This window comes from Otolemur garnettii, unplaced genomic scaffold, assembly GCF_000181295.1.
Source record: "Otolemur garnettii isolate 467f Iridium unplaced genomic scaffold, OtoGar3 scaffold00056, whole genome shotgun sequence".
NCBI lineage: Eukaryota > Metazoa > Chordata > Mammalia > Primates > Galagidae > Otolemur > Otolemur garnettii.
The window spans coordinates 603,286-619,292 of record NW_003852451.1 but is presented as its reverse complement, the minus strand read 5'-3'; the positions used below and the strand labels follow the sequence as shown (position 1 = coordinate 619,292).

The 16,007-nt window shown below is 39.2% G+C and overlaps 2 protein-coding genes across 3 annotated transcripts in view; one reads left to right on the top strand and one right to left on the bottom strand.

Annotated features, from left to right (window-relative positions):
- Positions 1–15,380, bottom strand: TCTE3 (t-complex-associated-testis-expressed 3). The gene is made up of 4 exons (XM_003792366.3): positions 15,215–15,380; positions 7,971–8,177; positions 2,387–2,545; positions 1–177 (listed from the first exon to the last, which is right to left on the bottom strand). Exons 1-4 carry the CDS (start codon positions 15,320–15,322, stop codon positions 67–69), a joined length of 585 nt encoding a protein of 194 aa, XP_003792414.1. The 5' UTR covers positions 15,323–15,380; the 3' UTR covers positions 1–66.
- A 102-nt stretch (positions 15,381–15,482) lies between these two features.
- The window catches only part of ERMARD (ER membrane associated RNA degradation), a 38,576-nt gene continuing 38,051 nt past the window's right edge, over positions 15,483–16,007 (top strand). For both annotated transcript variants that reach the window (XM_023514656.1, XM_012806751.2), the window contains exon 1: positions 15,483–15,518. In XM_023514656.1, the coding sequence (XP_023370424.1) occupies positions 15,513–15,518 (6 nt within the window). In that variant the 5' untranslated portion in view covers positions 15,483–15,512. The remainder of the gene's footprint in view (positions 15,519–16,007) is intronic.

Below are 16,007 nucleotides of genomic sequence, written 5' to 3'. Positions count from 1 at the left end.
AATCTGTACATTTCATATATATTTGAAAAGTTGAGAAGTAAACTTTTCTTGAGTATATGTAGCAGGCTATTCATAGTAAAGACCAAACACCAAGGCCAAGGCCACATACGACTCAGTTTCATGTTTAGCTGCGACCCAGCTGTCCCATGCAACATCCCAGATCCATCTGCTGGCAATCTGTGAGAAAGATTTTTAAAAGACCAACCTTAGATTTAAAATAGTAGGAAGTGATTTTCTAATTTACACTAGTTTACAGATTTTGGCCAGGGCTGGATTTGAACCCATCACCTCCGGTATATGGGGCTGGCACCCTACTCCTTGAGCCACAGGTGCCGCCCTACACTAGTTTAATTTTTAATTTATATTTAAGAAGCAATTTGTCAAATTTTCCTTTCTGTGAAAAGACTTGGGAGCATGTTAGCTGGGCCTGCCCTCTTGTCTGCTGGAGGCTGGTAGCTCTCTGACACAGAGGACCCTCCCTCACCAGGATGTTCAGGGTAAGAACAGATGGCCCTCCTAGCTCTGCAAACACTGCTACTCTGCTGTGCAATCCATGGAAAGGAAGTCTTCCTGCTGGTGAAAGATTTACAAGTAAAATTTGCTAAGAGCTTGTCTTGACATGAAGAAATCGTTGATCAATTAGAAAAGTAGGTGGTTGTAGAAAATCCTTCTTTTCTCCACTTAGAAACCATACATGATCTGACTATAGCCCAATTCTCTGTGGTGGATCTAAAATAGTGACAAATTCTTTACGGCTTCTCCTATCAAGGGGTTATCTGACTTCCCCACCTCTTGAATGTGGGCTAGCCTTGTGACTTGCTTTAACCACTGTGACACTGTGCAACTTCCAACAAGGACTTCAGAGGTCTTTCAGCTTCTGCTCTTCCCCTCCTGGAACATGCTGTCAAGTCTATGTCAGAAAGTCCATTCAACTGGAGGACAACGGCATGAGTAGGAGAACCCAGGTGCCCCCTGCCAATGGCCAGACCAACCATTGGACATATGAGAGAAGCCACCCTGGCCCTCCAGGTCCAGCTGTGTCACCAGAGAGTGGCAAGTGCATCCCTAAGACCAACAGAGAAAGCAAGCAGCTGACCCAGGCCAAGCTGAGCCACAGAATTGGGGTAGTTTGCAGTGCAGTAACATTAGCTGACCACCCCCACCAACTGATTCATAGTGCCACTATACACCAGCTAAAGACAGCCCAGCTACACTGTTTACCAAACACACTAAGTTCATCCCCACCTTAGAATCTTTGCACTAGAAGCTTTCTGTGCTGAAAACATTCTCCCTCATCTTTATTCCTTTCCTGCCATCAGAGGGGTTTTCCCTTTTGCAGAGAACCCCAAGTAGCTGGTCTGTCACTCTGCCACATCCCTGTGTAATCCCTGTAGGGCCCTCATCACCCATCTGGACTCTCCCATAATGCATATCTAGTGTATGTGGGAGGCATCTTCACAGGAGGTGGCTGCCTCTGCTTGCTGCCTGTGGCTTTGCCAGCGTCCTCTGCCCCAGCTCTCTGCATGTCTGCCATGCCCTTCACTCCTCAGTGAAGCCTCTACAGATGGATCCAGACAGAGTTCCTACCTTTCTATCATATACACCAACTCCCTGGACATGCCCAAGGCCTAGTGATATCTATTTATTTATAAATAATGGTAATAATAACCTTACTAATTATTGAGGGTGCTGTGCTAGTGACTATGTTAAGTATTTTAACATACACAATTTCATTTAATCCTCATGACAGTTCTAAAAGCTCAGTTTTATCATCACCATTTTATAGATGAAAAGACTGTGCCAAGGCCACAGCCCCTGAGTGTTGCTGCCACACTTCACGCTAATATGATCTAATTTCAAACCCAGGCTGTTTACATCATCTGCATCACTTAATTTCCTTAAATTCTAAACTGCGCTGCTTTATTTTCTTAACAGTAAAACCCCTTGAGAGGCATGATCCATGTCTCATCATTCTTTATATTTTCCTCAGTACCTGACACCTTTTAGTACTCAGAAATTTACTGATTAACTTAAACGACATTAGACTATAAAAACTGGTATGATCAAGGAGCAGAATAACCATGCAATAAATTCTTAATAGCAAATTGCTATTTTTAGGTTAGAGCTTTTCAAGTAATTTTAAATTTATTTTTAACTAAAATTATGTGTTATACATATCTTATAATCTGTCATTATAATGTATATTCTAATCTATTTATAGTTTATTTATAATTAAAATGGAAGTTATTTAACAAAATGATCCTTTTATTCCAGAGGCACCTCAGGCTCCCTGGAGTGCCCTGTCGACATCACAACACATATCAGCTCACTAGGGAGGAGATGCTTTAATTCCGATTGCTAGAGCCTGCATCAATGGGGTACTTACATTTATTGCTTGACCAGTCTTTTGAATAAATAATACTTTTATAATGTACTTATAACGGTGGTACCCAAATTCTTTGACTGCTGACAATATGCGATCTGCCAACTCAAGGGACAAGTGAGAGAAGATCTTGTCATCATACTTGACGTCTTTAAGACTTTCCTTTAAAAAAATTTAAGAAAAGTGTTTTTATTTTCAAAGGAAATACTTTCTATATAAAAATCCAAGTAGAAAACATGTCTAAATGTTTTTTAAAAATACACATATTTCTACTAAATAATATTAAATGTTCTGCTTACCAACTTATTTCAATAATTTTAAAGAAACAATTATTTTGGTTTTTAAATTATGTTTGATTATTCTTCATTATCATCAAGTGGTAAGCTGTACTTTATTAGACTACTTTGCTAAACAGTTGTTAATATTAGGGAGACACCAGGGAAATTTTAAAGGAAGGCTTATGGAAATTCTTTGGTAAAACCCCTTTTAAATTTTACACATATGTCAAGATTCAGAATTGGGTTTCCTAAAGTGAGGGCCGCCTCCTGGACCCAAGCCTGTCACTGGGCTTGCACAAAAGCACTTCTTTCCAACCCTCCCCCTGTGGCTTCTCACTCCACTGCTTGTTTTCTTCGGCCTTTAATAAATGAAAATGAAATCAAAGATTTCTAATCATATTTATTAGTAAATTAAATGAATGCATCACTTGGAGGAAATAGAGGTGCCTCCCAGGCTGTAAAGCATTACTCTTCCTCCAAATGTTGGGCAGAACTGGACCACCTGTTGGTACACCACACATGCCTTTGACAGATGGGTGTGGTATGGGTGCCCTGGACATAATATGACACAGCACTCTTGGCTCTAGTGATAACAAGTGGACCCAGGAATGTAATTTCACAAGAATGTAAAGCCAAAGAAACTGTATCTCTTTTTTTTGTTTACCTTCTAGAATGCTTCCACCTAGAAGCACTGGTTCCTCCCCTGGCGTTGGCTCTGGCTCTGTCTTCTGACACTTGGCAGAACCTGTGCTCTCCTCTGAATCTGACTCAGGCTCAAGCTCAGTCTTTGAGAACATACTCAATCTACTCCTTGTCTGTCCAGGAACCACTCTGACTCTGTGAGATTTATAACCCTGACCCACAAAGCCCCATGGTAGTTTCCCTAAATCAGAGTTCTGTCATAAAAAATGGTATCTTTTACCTTATCTACAACCAGCAACATTTGTAGGTGACAACTGTTTGTTCCTCTAGTGTTTTAAAAGACAAATTGGACATCTTTGGTTGGCAATTACTGCAGCCACTTAATCTATTCATGGTAGTTTTCTGACAGCTTTAAGTGCAAGAATTGAAAATTAAGTCTTAAGTACATAATTTTAAGAACTCTAAGGACTGACTAGAGAATAAACCCACGGGATGCTCGAAGCTACTTCCAGATTTCCCCAAACTTCCTTTTGTCAGTACTCCACACTGTATAGGCACCAGTACTTCGATACTCTCCCCCTTTCCTATTCATAACCAAAAATCTCTCTTGAGGCTGGGGGCTGTTTGTCCTATCCTACTGCATTTACCTGGGTTCTTGACTTTAGGTATGAGTTTTCCCACAGAGCCCCATGCAAAGCCTTGATGGCTTGCAATTTAAAAGGAAGATGTTATGGAGGAAGGGTACTTGCCATGTTCTCCAAGTCAGAAGGGTCCTCTTCCTCTGCCCACCCCTCTTTCTTCCTGCTTAGCCCCAACTCACCAGGCTCTTCTGCTTACCTAAGAGAACCCAGGCTTTATCTACCTAAGACTCCCTTTTTAATAATGAACACTTGCAACAGATACTCAAAGCCCCATTAATGTATTGGATTTTAATGTCTCAAACTGTATCTACTGTCCCTAAACGCAAAGGAAAATCCCTAGCCGTTCACTGACATACCTAATAAGGTGCTCTAGGCCCCGTTATACTCAATTATCGTACATTAAATGTAATCTGAAATCCTACTTATATTCAATAAATTTAAATTCAGTCTATGAGGTAGGGCCAAGTGAGAGAAACACCAAAACAGATACTCGTACATCATAAATGTTTGCTATTAGTGTTTAGATCAGAGATGCAGGTAATAATTGTAAGAAATACTCTTTTGTATTACACTGAGTTGAATTTCTTTATTTTCTGAAGCCATGAGCCATAATACATTGGCAAAATATCATCTGACATTATTTGGTCATTGTACAAATGTGTCTGTGTCTATAGTAGTAGGTGGTGGTTGGAAGCTGGTATAGAGGTCAAAATATGCCACCCCAAAGCATGCTGCTTTGGCAGATTGAGTTAAAGCCCCTTGAAAAACACAGCAAATGCAAAAAGTATGCTCTGACCTTCCTTTTTCTTCCTAGAAAGAAGCAATAAAACTCCCATGCACAATGTGCCCTTCCTATACCAGGAGGCAAAATGACATTCTAGTGACCAGAATGGAGACAGAAATCTGTACAAACAAACCTTATTAACCTAACCCTTATCTTCCTAGTCACTTTCCCACAATTATCTGCCCTAGTCCAAACCCACTGTCTCATCATGTTTTTACCCTTTAAGACTCTTTGTTAAACTAAGCTCTCACTGCTTCTCTGTGACTTCATTTTCTTGTGAAGGATTCTACAGACACGCACTAGTTACCAAATGAGAGTATGGTTTTCTTCTGTTAAACTGTTTTATGTCAATTTAATTTGATCAGGCAGGCAAGAAATTTTCCCTCCCACCAAAATATTTTTCTAAATATTCTTTTGTCCCTGTATCTTAGCCTTCTAATAAAAAGACTTTAAGTGTCCATAATTTAACAATACAAGAGAATATATTTAAGGAATCAGATAAAATGAACATTTTTAAACTACTTTTAGAATAGAAATTGCTGTGCATTTTACTTTCCCCAATTTTTTATGAAAATATACAAAAATAAATAAAATCAGAAATAACAGTACAATGAACAACACTTCTTAAGAATGTCTTACCTAATTTATTTTTACTTAACACACATTATTGGTTGTACCATCTGACAAAAGGTTGTGTCATGGACAGTTTCCGTCAGCATGCTGTCCTAATAAGGGCGATCTCTTACAAAATCACACCAAGAAAATTAACAATTAAACTCATAATATCTAGTATTGTTCACATTCATATTCAAAATTTCTCAATTGTCCCAAGAAGAAGTTTTAATTGTTTCTTTACTTAAACCAAGATCTAAGTTCATGTTAATACTTTGGTAGGTACATTTGCAGATAGTTTCATTTGCCTGTTAAATTTTTACAAGCTACCTTAATTCACATATTTGACAAATAGATCCTCAGAAAAGTTTCCATTATCCTCAATAGTACAGTCAAAGAATATTTTGGGGTTAGCGATGAGTAGAATTGAGAAATTCTGGAAAAAGATAATTTAAAATTTAAACACAAGCAGTCTCCACCTAGCAAATGAGGCCAACATTTAGTCCTCATTCCTCATACCTCCCTTCTCCTGCTCAGTGCCCCACCTGGCTCTTTCCTAAGACATATGAAAAAATTTAGGAACTTTTATTAAGTCTGCCAGGGATAGAAAAGTCTTTGGAGAACAGGAGGCAGAAGAGTCAATACTAGGGATACTTGCCAGGCAGGGTTGAATCTACTTCCTTAGGGAGCCCACAGCCCCACATTTCTTTCCTTTATTAGATGGCTGCTCACTTGTCACACAATCTTAACTTATACCAATGAGAACATAATTTGTATTAATTAATAAAGGTTCTCATTTAAAGGATGACCTTTGATATGATTAAAAGGACATTAGCCATTTACACAAAATAGTATGCTTTCTTCCCAACAGCCAGCACACACCAGTTGTTATTGAAGGAACACATCTTGTCAAGTGTATGGGGAGGATGTCAGTCATTTTAAAAAAGCAAACATATCTCTAATGGGATTAATCTGGGTAGAGCAGGGGTCCTCAAACTTTTTAAACAGGGGGCCAGTTCACCATCCCTCAGACTGTTGGAGGGCCAGACTGCGACCCTGGGATGAGTCAGCTGCTAAGCAGGACAGGCAGTGGCAGCAAAAATACCCAGAGGGCCAGATAAATGTCCTAGGTAGGCCGTATGTGGCCCGTGGGCCATAGTTTAAGGATGCCTGGGGTAGAATCTCACAAAAAGAACTTGGTAATCAGGAAACTCCTGGGGCCTGGAGCCCAAAAGTAGGGACCGAAGGTGAAAAGGGTATCCACAAAATGGGTCCTCCAAACAAATTTTACATAATTAAAAAATGTCTAATGTGGTCCTTTATTAGGAAAGATGGTGAGGGCAAGTCTTTCCACCTGAAAAATTTAGCCTTCAAATAACAAAACAGTATAAATACTATTAGTATTAGTTTCACAGTATTAGTTATGCAAAAGTGAAGAAGCTTAAAACTAGGATGGCCTGAAAACATATGTCTGAGTTTCAAACAACAGTTTTAAATGGACTTTAGGTTCTAATCAAAATTGGAAACCACCTGTTTTTAAGATTTTTAAAAACTCAGATACAGTAAAAACAAGGTAAAAAAATGTATTCAGAAACAAATTTCAGGTGGCACCTGTGGTTCAATGAGTAGGGCACTGGCCCCACATACCAAGGGTGGTGGGTTCAAACCTGGCCCGGCCAAACTACAACAAAAAAATAGCCAGGCACTGTGGCGGGTGCCTGTAGTCCCAGCATACTCGGGAGGCTGAGGCAAGAGAATCACCTAAGCCCAGGAGTTTGAAGTTGCTGTGAGCTGTGATATACTACGGCACTCTACCAAGGGCAATAAAATGAGACTGTCTCTTATTAAAAGAAAAAAAAAGAAACAAATTTCTCATACATATGTACATATTCAATATGGTTTTTAAATTTATTTCTCCAAATATGAGAGAAACATGAGATCTGAGGGATAACTTTCAGATAAAATTGAGTGACATAACAAAGTAAAATTTCCTTTAATCTAGCTTATAGCATCACTGGGAAAATCATTGAGTATGACTAAAATTTATTTTGATATTTTCAAAGATAAACCTACAAAAAAATCAGTCAGGGTAATTATACTGTCATCATTCTTAATAATCAGATAATGGTGATAATTTTATCTGTCAACCTGACTGGGATCAGGGATGCCCAGATTAGCTAGTAAATCATTATTTCTAGGCATGTTTGTGAAGGGTTTCTGGAAGACTCTTTAACACCTGAATCAACAGACTAAGGACTACCCTCACCAGTGGACATGGGCATTATCCAATCCACCAGGGACCTGAAGCAAAATCAAAGGTAGGAGAAAGGAGAATGTACTCTCTGCTTGAATTAGGACATCATCTTCTGCCCTTGGACGTCAGCACTATACGTTCTTGGGCCTTTAGACTAATATTGGGACTTACATCAGCTCCCTTGCTTCTCAGACCTTTGGACTAGGACTGGATTACACCACTGGCTTCCTGGTTCTACACCTTGCAGAAAGCAGATTGTAGATCTCCAGGCCTCCAAATTGGATGAACCAATTCCTATGATAAATCTTCTAATATATATAATATCCTGTAAGTTTTGTTTTTCTAGAGAACCCTAATAAATACTTTATCAACCTACCGTCAATATCTGCTGGACTTTAATTTCTACTGAATGAGCTTGGAATTTCTTCAATGGCTCCATTCTATATGAATTAGCAAACTTTAACTTTGCCAGGGCACTCTTCCATTCTTTACCTATATCAGCAATTGAGTCATCGAAGGGAGGCTCCACATACTGAACATCATGGACAGAATCTCTTAGTCTCTCTCTCAAAATCTGTGCATACTGGGTGGGGGAAGGGTGGTTGAGGGAGAAAAAAAGAGTGTAAAACATGTTACTTTTTAAATTATACAATGAAATTTCTGATTAAAGTACCCTGGTACACTGGGACAGGGAGGACATACATCTTCGCAATGTTGTAACAGATTTTTATAATGTGGTCACCGAATCCTAGATTCACTCTTGGCTATCACCTTTGCAAAAGAAGGGGAAAAAATCTTTTTTTCTAGACACAGAAATACACACAGAGTATATGCACATATTTAGAATATCCATAAAAGATCCAGAAGAAATAAAAACAGGAGCAGCCTGCAGAGATGACAACTGAATGGCTAGAGAACAGGGATGTAAGGAAAACCTTTCCTGCTCCTGTTATAAAAGTATTATCCTTATTGTCTTAAAAGCTTTTTTGTGTTACTTTTATCTTTAAATAATTATTTGGTAATACATTCATGAGTGGAAAAGATTATCAATCCATGATTTTGACTTCTAACATGCACTAAAAACATATTTAGTGCCTAACACATCTTAAAGTGATGAACTTCAATAGCATCCAGAAATTTCTTTTTCTTGTCTAATTGCTTGGCTAGAACAATTCTGTGTTGAATAGAAGTGACATAAGAAGACATCCTTGCTGTGTTCCTAACATTAGAGGAAAAGCTTTCAGTCTTTCATCATTGAATACAAGATTTGCTGTGGGTTTTTATATATGGCCTTTATTATGTTGAAGTAATTTCCTTCCATTACTCATTTGTTGCGTGTTTAGTGGAATTTAGTCAATGCTTTTTCTTCATCATCTGAGATGATTGTATGCTTTATTTCTCCAGTCCGTTAATGTGGTGTATTACTTGATCATTTCATATATTGACCCATTTTTACAATTCAGGATAGATTTCTCTTGGTCATGGTGGACGATCATTTTAATATAATGCTGAATTTGGTTTGCTAGCATTTTGTTGAGGATTTTTGCTTCAACGTTAACGAGAAATATTGGCCTTTAGTTTTCTTTTCTTGAAGTGTCTTTGCTTCGCTTTGTTATGGAGGTAATTCTGACATCCTAGAGTTGTGTTAAACAGTATTTTCCCTGCTTCTATCTTCAGAGTCTGTAGAGCAATGGTTCTCAACCTTCCTAATGCCGTGACCCTTTAATATAGTTCATGTTGTGGTGGACCCCCCCAACCATAAAATTATTTTCGTTACTACTTCATAACTGTAATTTTGCTATTGTTATGAATCGTAATGTAAGTATCTGATACGCAGGATGTATTTAGGTGACCCCTGTGAAAGGGTCATTCAAACCCCAAAGGGGCCGGGACCCACAGGTTGTGAACCACTGCTGTAGAGAACTGGTATTTCTTCCCTAAATATTTAGAATTCACCAATGAATCCATTTGTGTCTGACAGTTTTTTTGGAGGGTTAGTTAGGGTCGAACAGTTTCTTTTTTGGAGGGTTATTGATTCACTAAAAAAATAGGTATAGACCTACTGAGATTGTATCTATCTTCTTGTGTGAGTTACAGCAGACTGTCTTTTAAGGAATTGGTCCATCCATCTGCATTATCAAATTTGTGGGCATAGAGTTTATAATATTCCCTTATTACACTGTTGATACCCAGGGAATTTCTAGTGATGTTCTCTCTTGTATTTCTGATACTAGTAATTTGTGTCATACTTTTTTTCTTAGCCTGGCTAGAGGCTCATTGATCTTTTTAAAGAAACAGTTTTTGGTTTTATTGATTTCCTTCTTCAGTTTCATTGATTTCTGTTAAAAGTTTTATTGTTTTTCTTCTGCTTACTTTGGATTTAATTCGATTTTACTAATTACTTAACATAAAAACTTAATAGTTTATTTTACATCTTTCTTCTTTTTTCATATATCCATGCATTCAAGGCTATAAATTTTTTTCTAGGCCATTTTTGCAGCATTCTTTAAATTTGGGGTTTTTTTTCATTTAGTTCAAAATTTAAAGAAAATTTCTCTTACGATTTCTTCTTTTCTTACAGTGTTTTTGATCTCTTAGCATTTCTTTCCAGTTTTTTTAGGATATCCATTTCTTTCCTTTTATTGCTCATGTTTTTACATGCTATTTTATCAACTAGAACCCTTAATGTATTAATCATAGTTATTTTAACTTAGTGCCAACATCTCTGCTATGTCTGATTCTGATGTTTGCTCTGCATCTATTAATAAATGCTATAATTTTTTCCTGATAGCCAGACATGACTCACTGGGTTAAAAAAAAGAAACAGCTACTAGACATCTAGTAATGTACCAATAACGTATGGGAGGAAAGGAAGCATTTCATAGTTCTATAATTAGGACTTGTTTTTTTAGCAAGCCTGTGCTTCTTCACTTTGAACCTCACAAATATTTCTCAGGGGTTTCTTTTTCTCTCCCCTCTTAAGTGGGACAGGATGACTAGAGGGCTAGAGTTGAGTACTTCCCTTACCCCATGTCAGTGAGCCTCTGCAAAATCCCAGCAGTTTTGACTCTGTTTAACTAGTTCTCCTAAGAGCAGATCTTGTTAACAACAAAGTACTCTGGCATATTTCAAAGTGGTCTCATTGCACCTGTTGTCTTATTAAGAGTTTTTCTCGGCTCGGCGCCTGTGGCTCAATCGGCTAAGGCGCCAGCCACATACACCTAAGGTGGCGGGTTCGAATCCCCAGCCCGGGCCCGCCAAACAACAATGATGGCTGCAACCAAAAAATGGCCAGGCGTTGTGGCGGGCGCCTGTGGTCCCAGCTACTTGGGAGGCTGAGGCAGGAGACTCGCTTGAGCCCAGAAGTTGGAGGTTGCTGTGAGTGTGATGCCATGGCACTCTACCCAGGGGGACAGCTTGAGGCTCCGTCTCAAAAAAAAAAAAAAAAAAGAGTTTTTCTCTGAGATTTACTATGGTATCCTGGTTTAACTCCTGGAGGTGAAACTCAAGAACATGGGGCCACCCTGAGATAGAGTCATCCTGAAGTTTTTAACTTGAGAACTGTCCACTCCTAGCCTTCAGCAAACTATCAATTTCATTTGAGGTTTTCCAACCTTGATGTTGGTTCCTATGATTTCTGCTCTAGTATGTTGTGATTCTCTGTATCCACCTGTCACTCTAATTTTGGGGGCACCAAGTTTTCTGTCACCTCACTTCTCTTATGAATCTAAGAAAAGTTATTTTTCAGTTTGTTCAGCTTGTTACTTTGTTAGGACAGAATTGTGATGTGTAGGGACACGCACGACTGGAAGCCTTACATTTGTTTTTTAAAGATATTTTAGCTTGGTATAGAATTCTGGGTTCATAGTCATTTACTTTAAGTACTTAAAGGTGATGCCTCAGTGTTTTCTCTCTTGCATTGATTTTGACATCTCTCACTTTACCTTTGTTTCTTCATACATGTTTTTTTTTCCTACTTGTCTTTACATTTTTTATATCACTGGTTTCAAGCAAGTTTGTCTTGGCATAATTTTCATACTTTCTGTGCATATAGTTTACTAAGCTTCTTGGATTTGTGGCTTTATGGTTTTCATATTTTGAAATTTCTCATTCATTATTTCTTCAAATATCTTCTGTCCTTCCTCACCTCCTCATTTGGAAACTCAAATTATAAGAACATTAAATTGCTTGAAGCTCTCCCATAGCTCTGCTATCTTCTAATATTTTCTCAGGCTCCCCTCACCCTAATTTCTACATCTCAATTACCTAGTCCTTTCTTCTGCAGTTTTGAATTTGCTGGTAATTCCATTCACTGTATTTTCATCTCTGACATTGTGCTTTTCAACTGTGGAAGTTTGATTTGGATTTAACACTATGAATCTTTCTCTATATACTTAAATATATGGAATGTAATTATAATTACTTCATATTATAGAATGACCAATTTGATGGAAATAAAACATAACTACTTTAATGTATTTTTATATCAATTTTATGTCACTTTGGAACCTGTTTTCATTGCTTCTTCTCATTTTGTAGTTTATTTTCTTGCTTCTTTGTGGGTCTCCTAATATTGGAGATTAGATACTGCGAATTTTACCTTCCCATATGCTGGGAATTTTTATATTGCTAAAAACATTCTTGAGCTTTCTTCTAGGCTATAATAATTGCAAACAGTTTAATCCTCTTGGGTCTTGCATTTTAGCTTTGATAGGCCAGACCAGAAAACATTTTAAGTCTGAGATATTTATTTTCCCCACACTAATGAAGCAATACACTTTTTAGCATTCAGACCAAAGCCCTATGGTTTTCCACTTTTAGTTCTTTGAACATAAACTATTTCATGTGCGTCCAAGGATTTTTTTTTTTCCTTTCAGGTGGCTCTTTCTCCACCGCTGGTGGTGTCCTTACCAGATGCACTGATACACCAAGCTGAAGACTCAAGGGCAACTTTCTACCAATCTCGGCAGCTATTTGTGCAGCCCAGTCCTTTCCAACACTTGTCCCTCAAGTCTCACCCACTATCTTGACCTTCCCAGACTCCTAGTTCAACTGAGGAAGACCCCTCCTTGCATTATGGTCTGGACACTCTCACCAGTCAGTTAAACTAGGGTCAACACTGGGGTTCACCTTACCCACTTCTCTCAGGTATTACTATCCTATGTTGCTTGATATTCAGACAAGAGAAACAATTGCTCCATACATTTTTATGTTACTTTTAAGTAATTTGGGGTAGAAGTTACTGCATGTTGACTGTTAAGTCCTTCATCAAAATCTGTTTTGATCACTCGTTAAGACTTCTGCACCTTTTAATTATAGAAGCAGCATTATTAACTCCCTAAACTTCCTAAAAAAACAAATCATTTTGGTCTTTTTTTATTAAGAGAATGCTTCTCTAAGAAAGTGATTGCCATCTTCTTTTCCACAACATACTCAAGGGACATGTCCACAGACTATCATTAACAGTGACTCTTAAGTGCATCAGTTCTCAAGGGGCATGAATGTGTGGCCTGAAAGCAGCTATTAATGAGTCTACTATGCTGAGAACTCACATCTCTACCATTTCTTCTTTATGTATAATAGTCACCATCTGATTTAATATACTCATTAAGAATACTTTATTCCTTTAAGGAAGAATCTTGTAATTAAAAAAAATAGGAACAAGCTTTATATACAGTAGAACCTCTGTAAGTTGACCACCCAAGGGACTGTAACAAACTGGTCAACTACAGAGGTGGTCAACATAAAGAATTAGGCCTACTGTACTGATACTTGTATGGGATCTATGAAAACTTATTTAACATATTGATGTGGCATTTCCTTACACTAAGCTTACCTACCATCCCCCAAAGAAACTGAGCTTGACCATAAGATACCCTTAATTTTATGTCTAAATGCTATCTGCCAGTGTTTAAGATTGCTAATGTATGTACACAAGTGAAACTAATCAAAGTTTTCAATTTTGGGTAAACTGCTTAAGGTTTGTGATTTTCAGTTGCAAGTAACATAAACTGATTCTTCTTAATCAAAAATGTAATTTATTGGGAAGGTATGAAGTTCACAGAATGGAAGAGAAGGCTAAAGAACCAGATTCTGAAAGTCACACAGAACATTTCAGCTTACCATCTTCACATTGAATAATCCCCAACCATTTTATTTGTATTATTCCAGAGTTCATCCAATTAGCCTAGCTAGTCTCATCTTCACTACAAAGTTGAGGAAAGTGGCTGACAATCTCACCAGAACTATCTAAGTGGGAATGAGTTACTTCTCTAACATTAACCTGACATGCTACCACTAGGAGAAAAAAATTGGATGCAGGACAGATAAAAATCAAGAGATGTTCATACTGATTAAACTGTGTCCTAATTTTTCCGATGCTCAGAAATAGGGAAATTATGAGCTGAAAGTGAGAAATGACTCAGTGTCTTAAGATACATTTAATGAGCACTTGTGGAATCTTCTCAATTTCTTCCCAGTTATTGGTCTATTTAATCTAATGGTTATATTCAGTCTAGAAAAAGTAGATTTTAAAGATAGCTGTAGCACATCCATATCAAATAAGCAACAGCTGATTTGGCCCATGTCCTTTCACTCCTAGATTACATGCCAAGTACACCTATGTGTCTCATTTTGAGTTTAGACTAATTCACTTTTCAAAACCACTTCAGAATTTCATAGGCTTTAAGTTCATAAAGGTCCCCTTGTCTGTCTCAAAATATAGAAATGTTTCTTCACGGCTGGTGATCTGTAACTCAAGACTTATCACCAGGCACTACAGGACTGTTTGGAGAGTGAAGTTTGAATTCCAGCAGAATTAGGTTTCTAGCCTTGCTCTGGTCTTTCTTAGCTGTGTAAACTTGGTCTGTTTACCTTCCTTCCTTTAGTTCTTTTCTCCATAAAACGTAGACACCAAAGACATCATTAGAATCTGAAATGCTGCCACTACTTTTTTTCTTTAGAATTCTGTTTTTTGGGAGCAATCTTGAAATGTCTAAGATCTTCAAAAATTGCTTTGCCTATCTACGAATATGATGAAATAGGTACGGAAAGAAATCACTATAGACAAATGTAATGCGCCCCAGGACACTGCTTCTAGTCTCAGTTCTATCATCATACAGTTTTGCATCTTTGGTCAAATTACTTTTCAAGTTTCAATAAAAGAGGGAGTCTTCAAGACTAATAATTTTCAAAATATCATACAGAAAAGCTGGTGTTAAAAACTGAACTATCAGACAAATTAATGGACAGAATATTTTCAATTTAACTTTTTTATCTAGCTTATTACTAGACTGCCGATATCTTAAAAAAAAACTCAAAACATCTCATTCTCCTGCTCAGTTTTTTTTTTTAAACACTGTATAAACACACTTATTTCTGGTTGGCAAATCTGCCTCTGTATGCGTGACGACTCTTAAACACACTAAAATTATGTGTTCCTGTAAAAAGCAACAACACGCGCAGCTGTCCCGGGAAATCCACAAGTCCGAGAAGAACTCAAGCGGACCCGACCAGCCCTCGGACGGGCCAGGGCGGGACTCCCGCTCCGGGCCGAGACACCGCCCCCACCCGCCCTGGGACGCAGACAGAGGAAGGAGCGGGAGGCAGCCCCGCACTCACTGCCTCCTTCTCAAACATGCTAGGCTTCCTCTCCTTCTTGGGCATCGGAGGCGCCTGCTGAGGCGTCGGCGTCTGGGGCGGCTTTCCGCCTCGGCCTCGCTTCTCCATCTCGTCCTCGGTCTTGGACTATACAGCCTCACCCGCTGCCTCGGCCACCAAACGCCTACACCACTTCCCGCGAGAGCGAAAGTCTCGCGCTTGCGCCGCGTGCGACCGGAAGTGCCTGGAGGAGCCTCTCGGCAGGCCGGAAGGGGGGCGCGTGCGTCATTCCCGCGCGCCGCGGCGCGGGCCGTAAGTTATGGAGGTAGGGATCTCGGTCCGAGGGCCGGGCGGGGCGGGGCTTGGCGGGCGTGTGCGTGGGCACCGGGCTAGGGCTGCGTCCAGCTCTCCCCTGGCCGAGGCCGGCGGCCTTTGGGTGGCGGAGAGCCGGGGCTTCGGGTGGCGCACCTATTCCTGCGGAGTCGCCTCACAATAAGGATTTTAGTCGTGTTCCTCCCTCAGGTTCTTAAATATTGACCATCTGTAATAATGACGGTAGCTACTGTTTTTGAATACTTTGTGTTCATTTCTGCAGTGCTACGAACACCATCTTGCAGTAGAAATTCTAAAAGCAAGAGGTGGTAAAGGCTCGGCGCCTGTGGGTCAAGTGGCTAAGGCGCCAGCCATGTACACCTAAGGTGGCGGGTTCGAATCCCCAGCCCGGGCCGCCAAACAACAATGACAGCTGCAACCAAAAAATAGCCGGGCGTTGTGGCGGGTGCCTGTGGTCCCAGCTACTTGGGAGGCGGAGGCA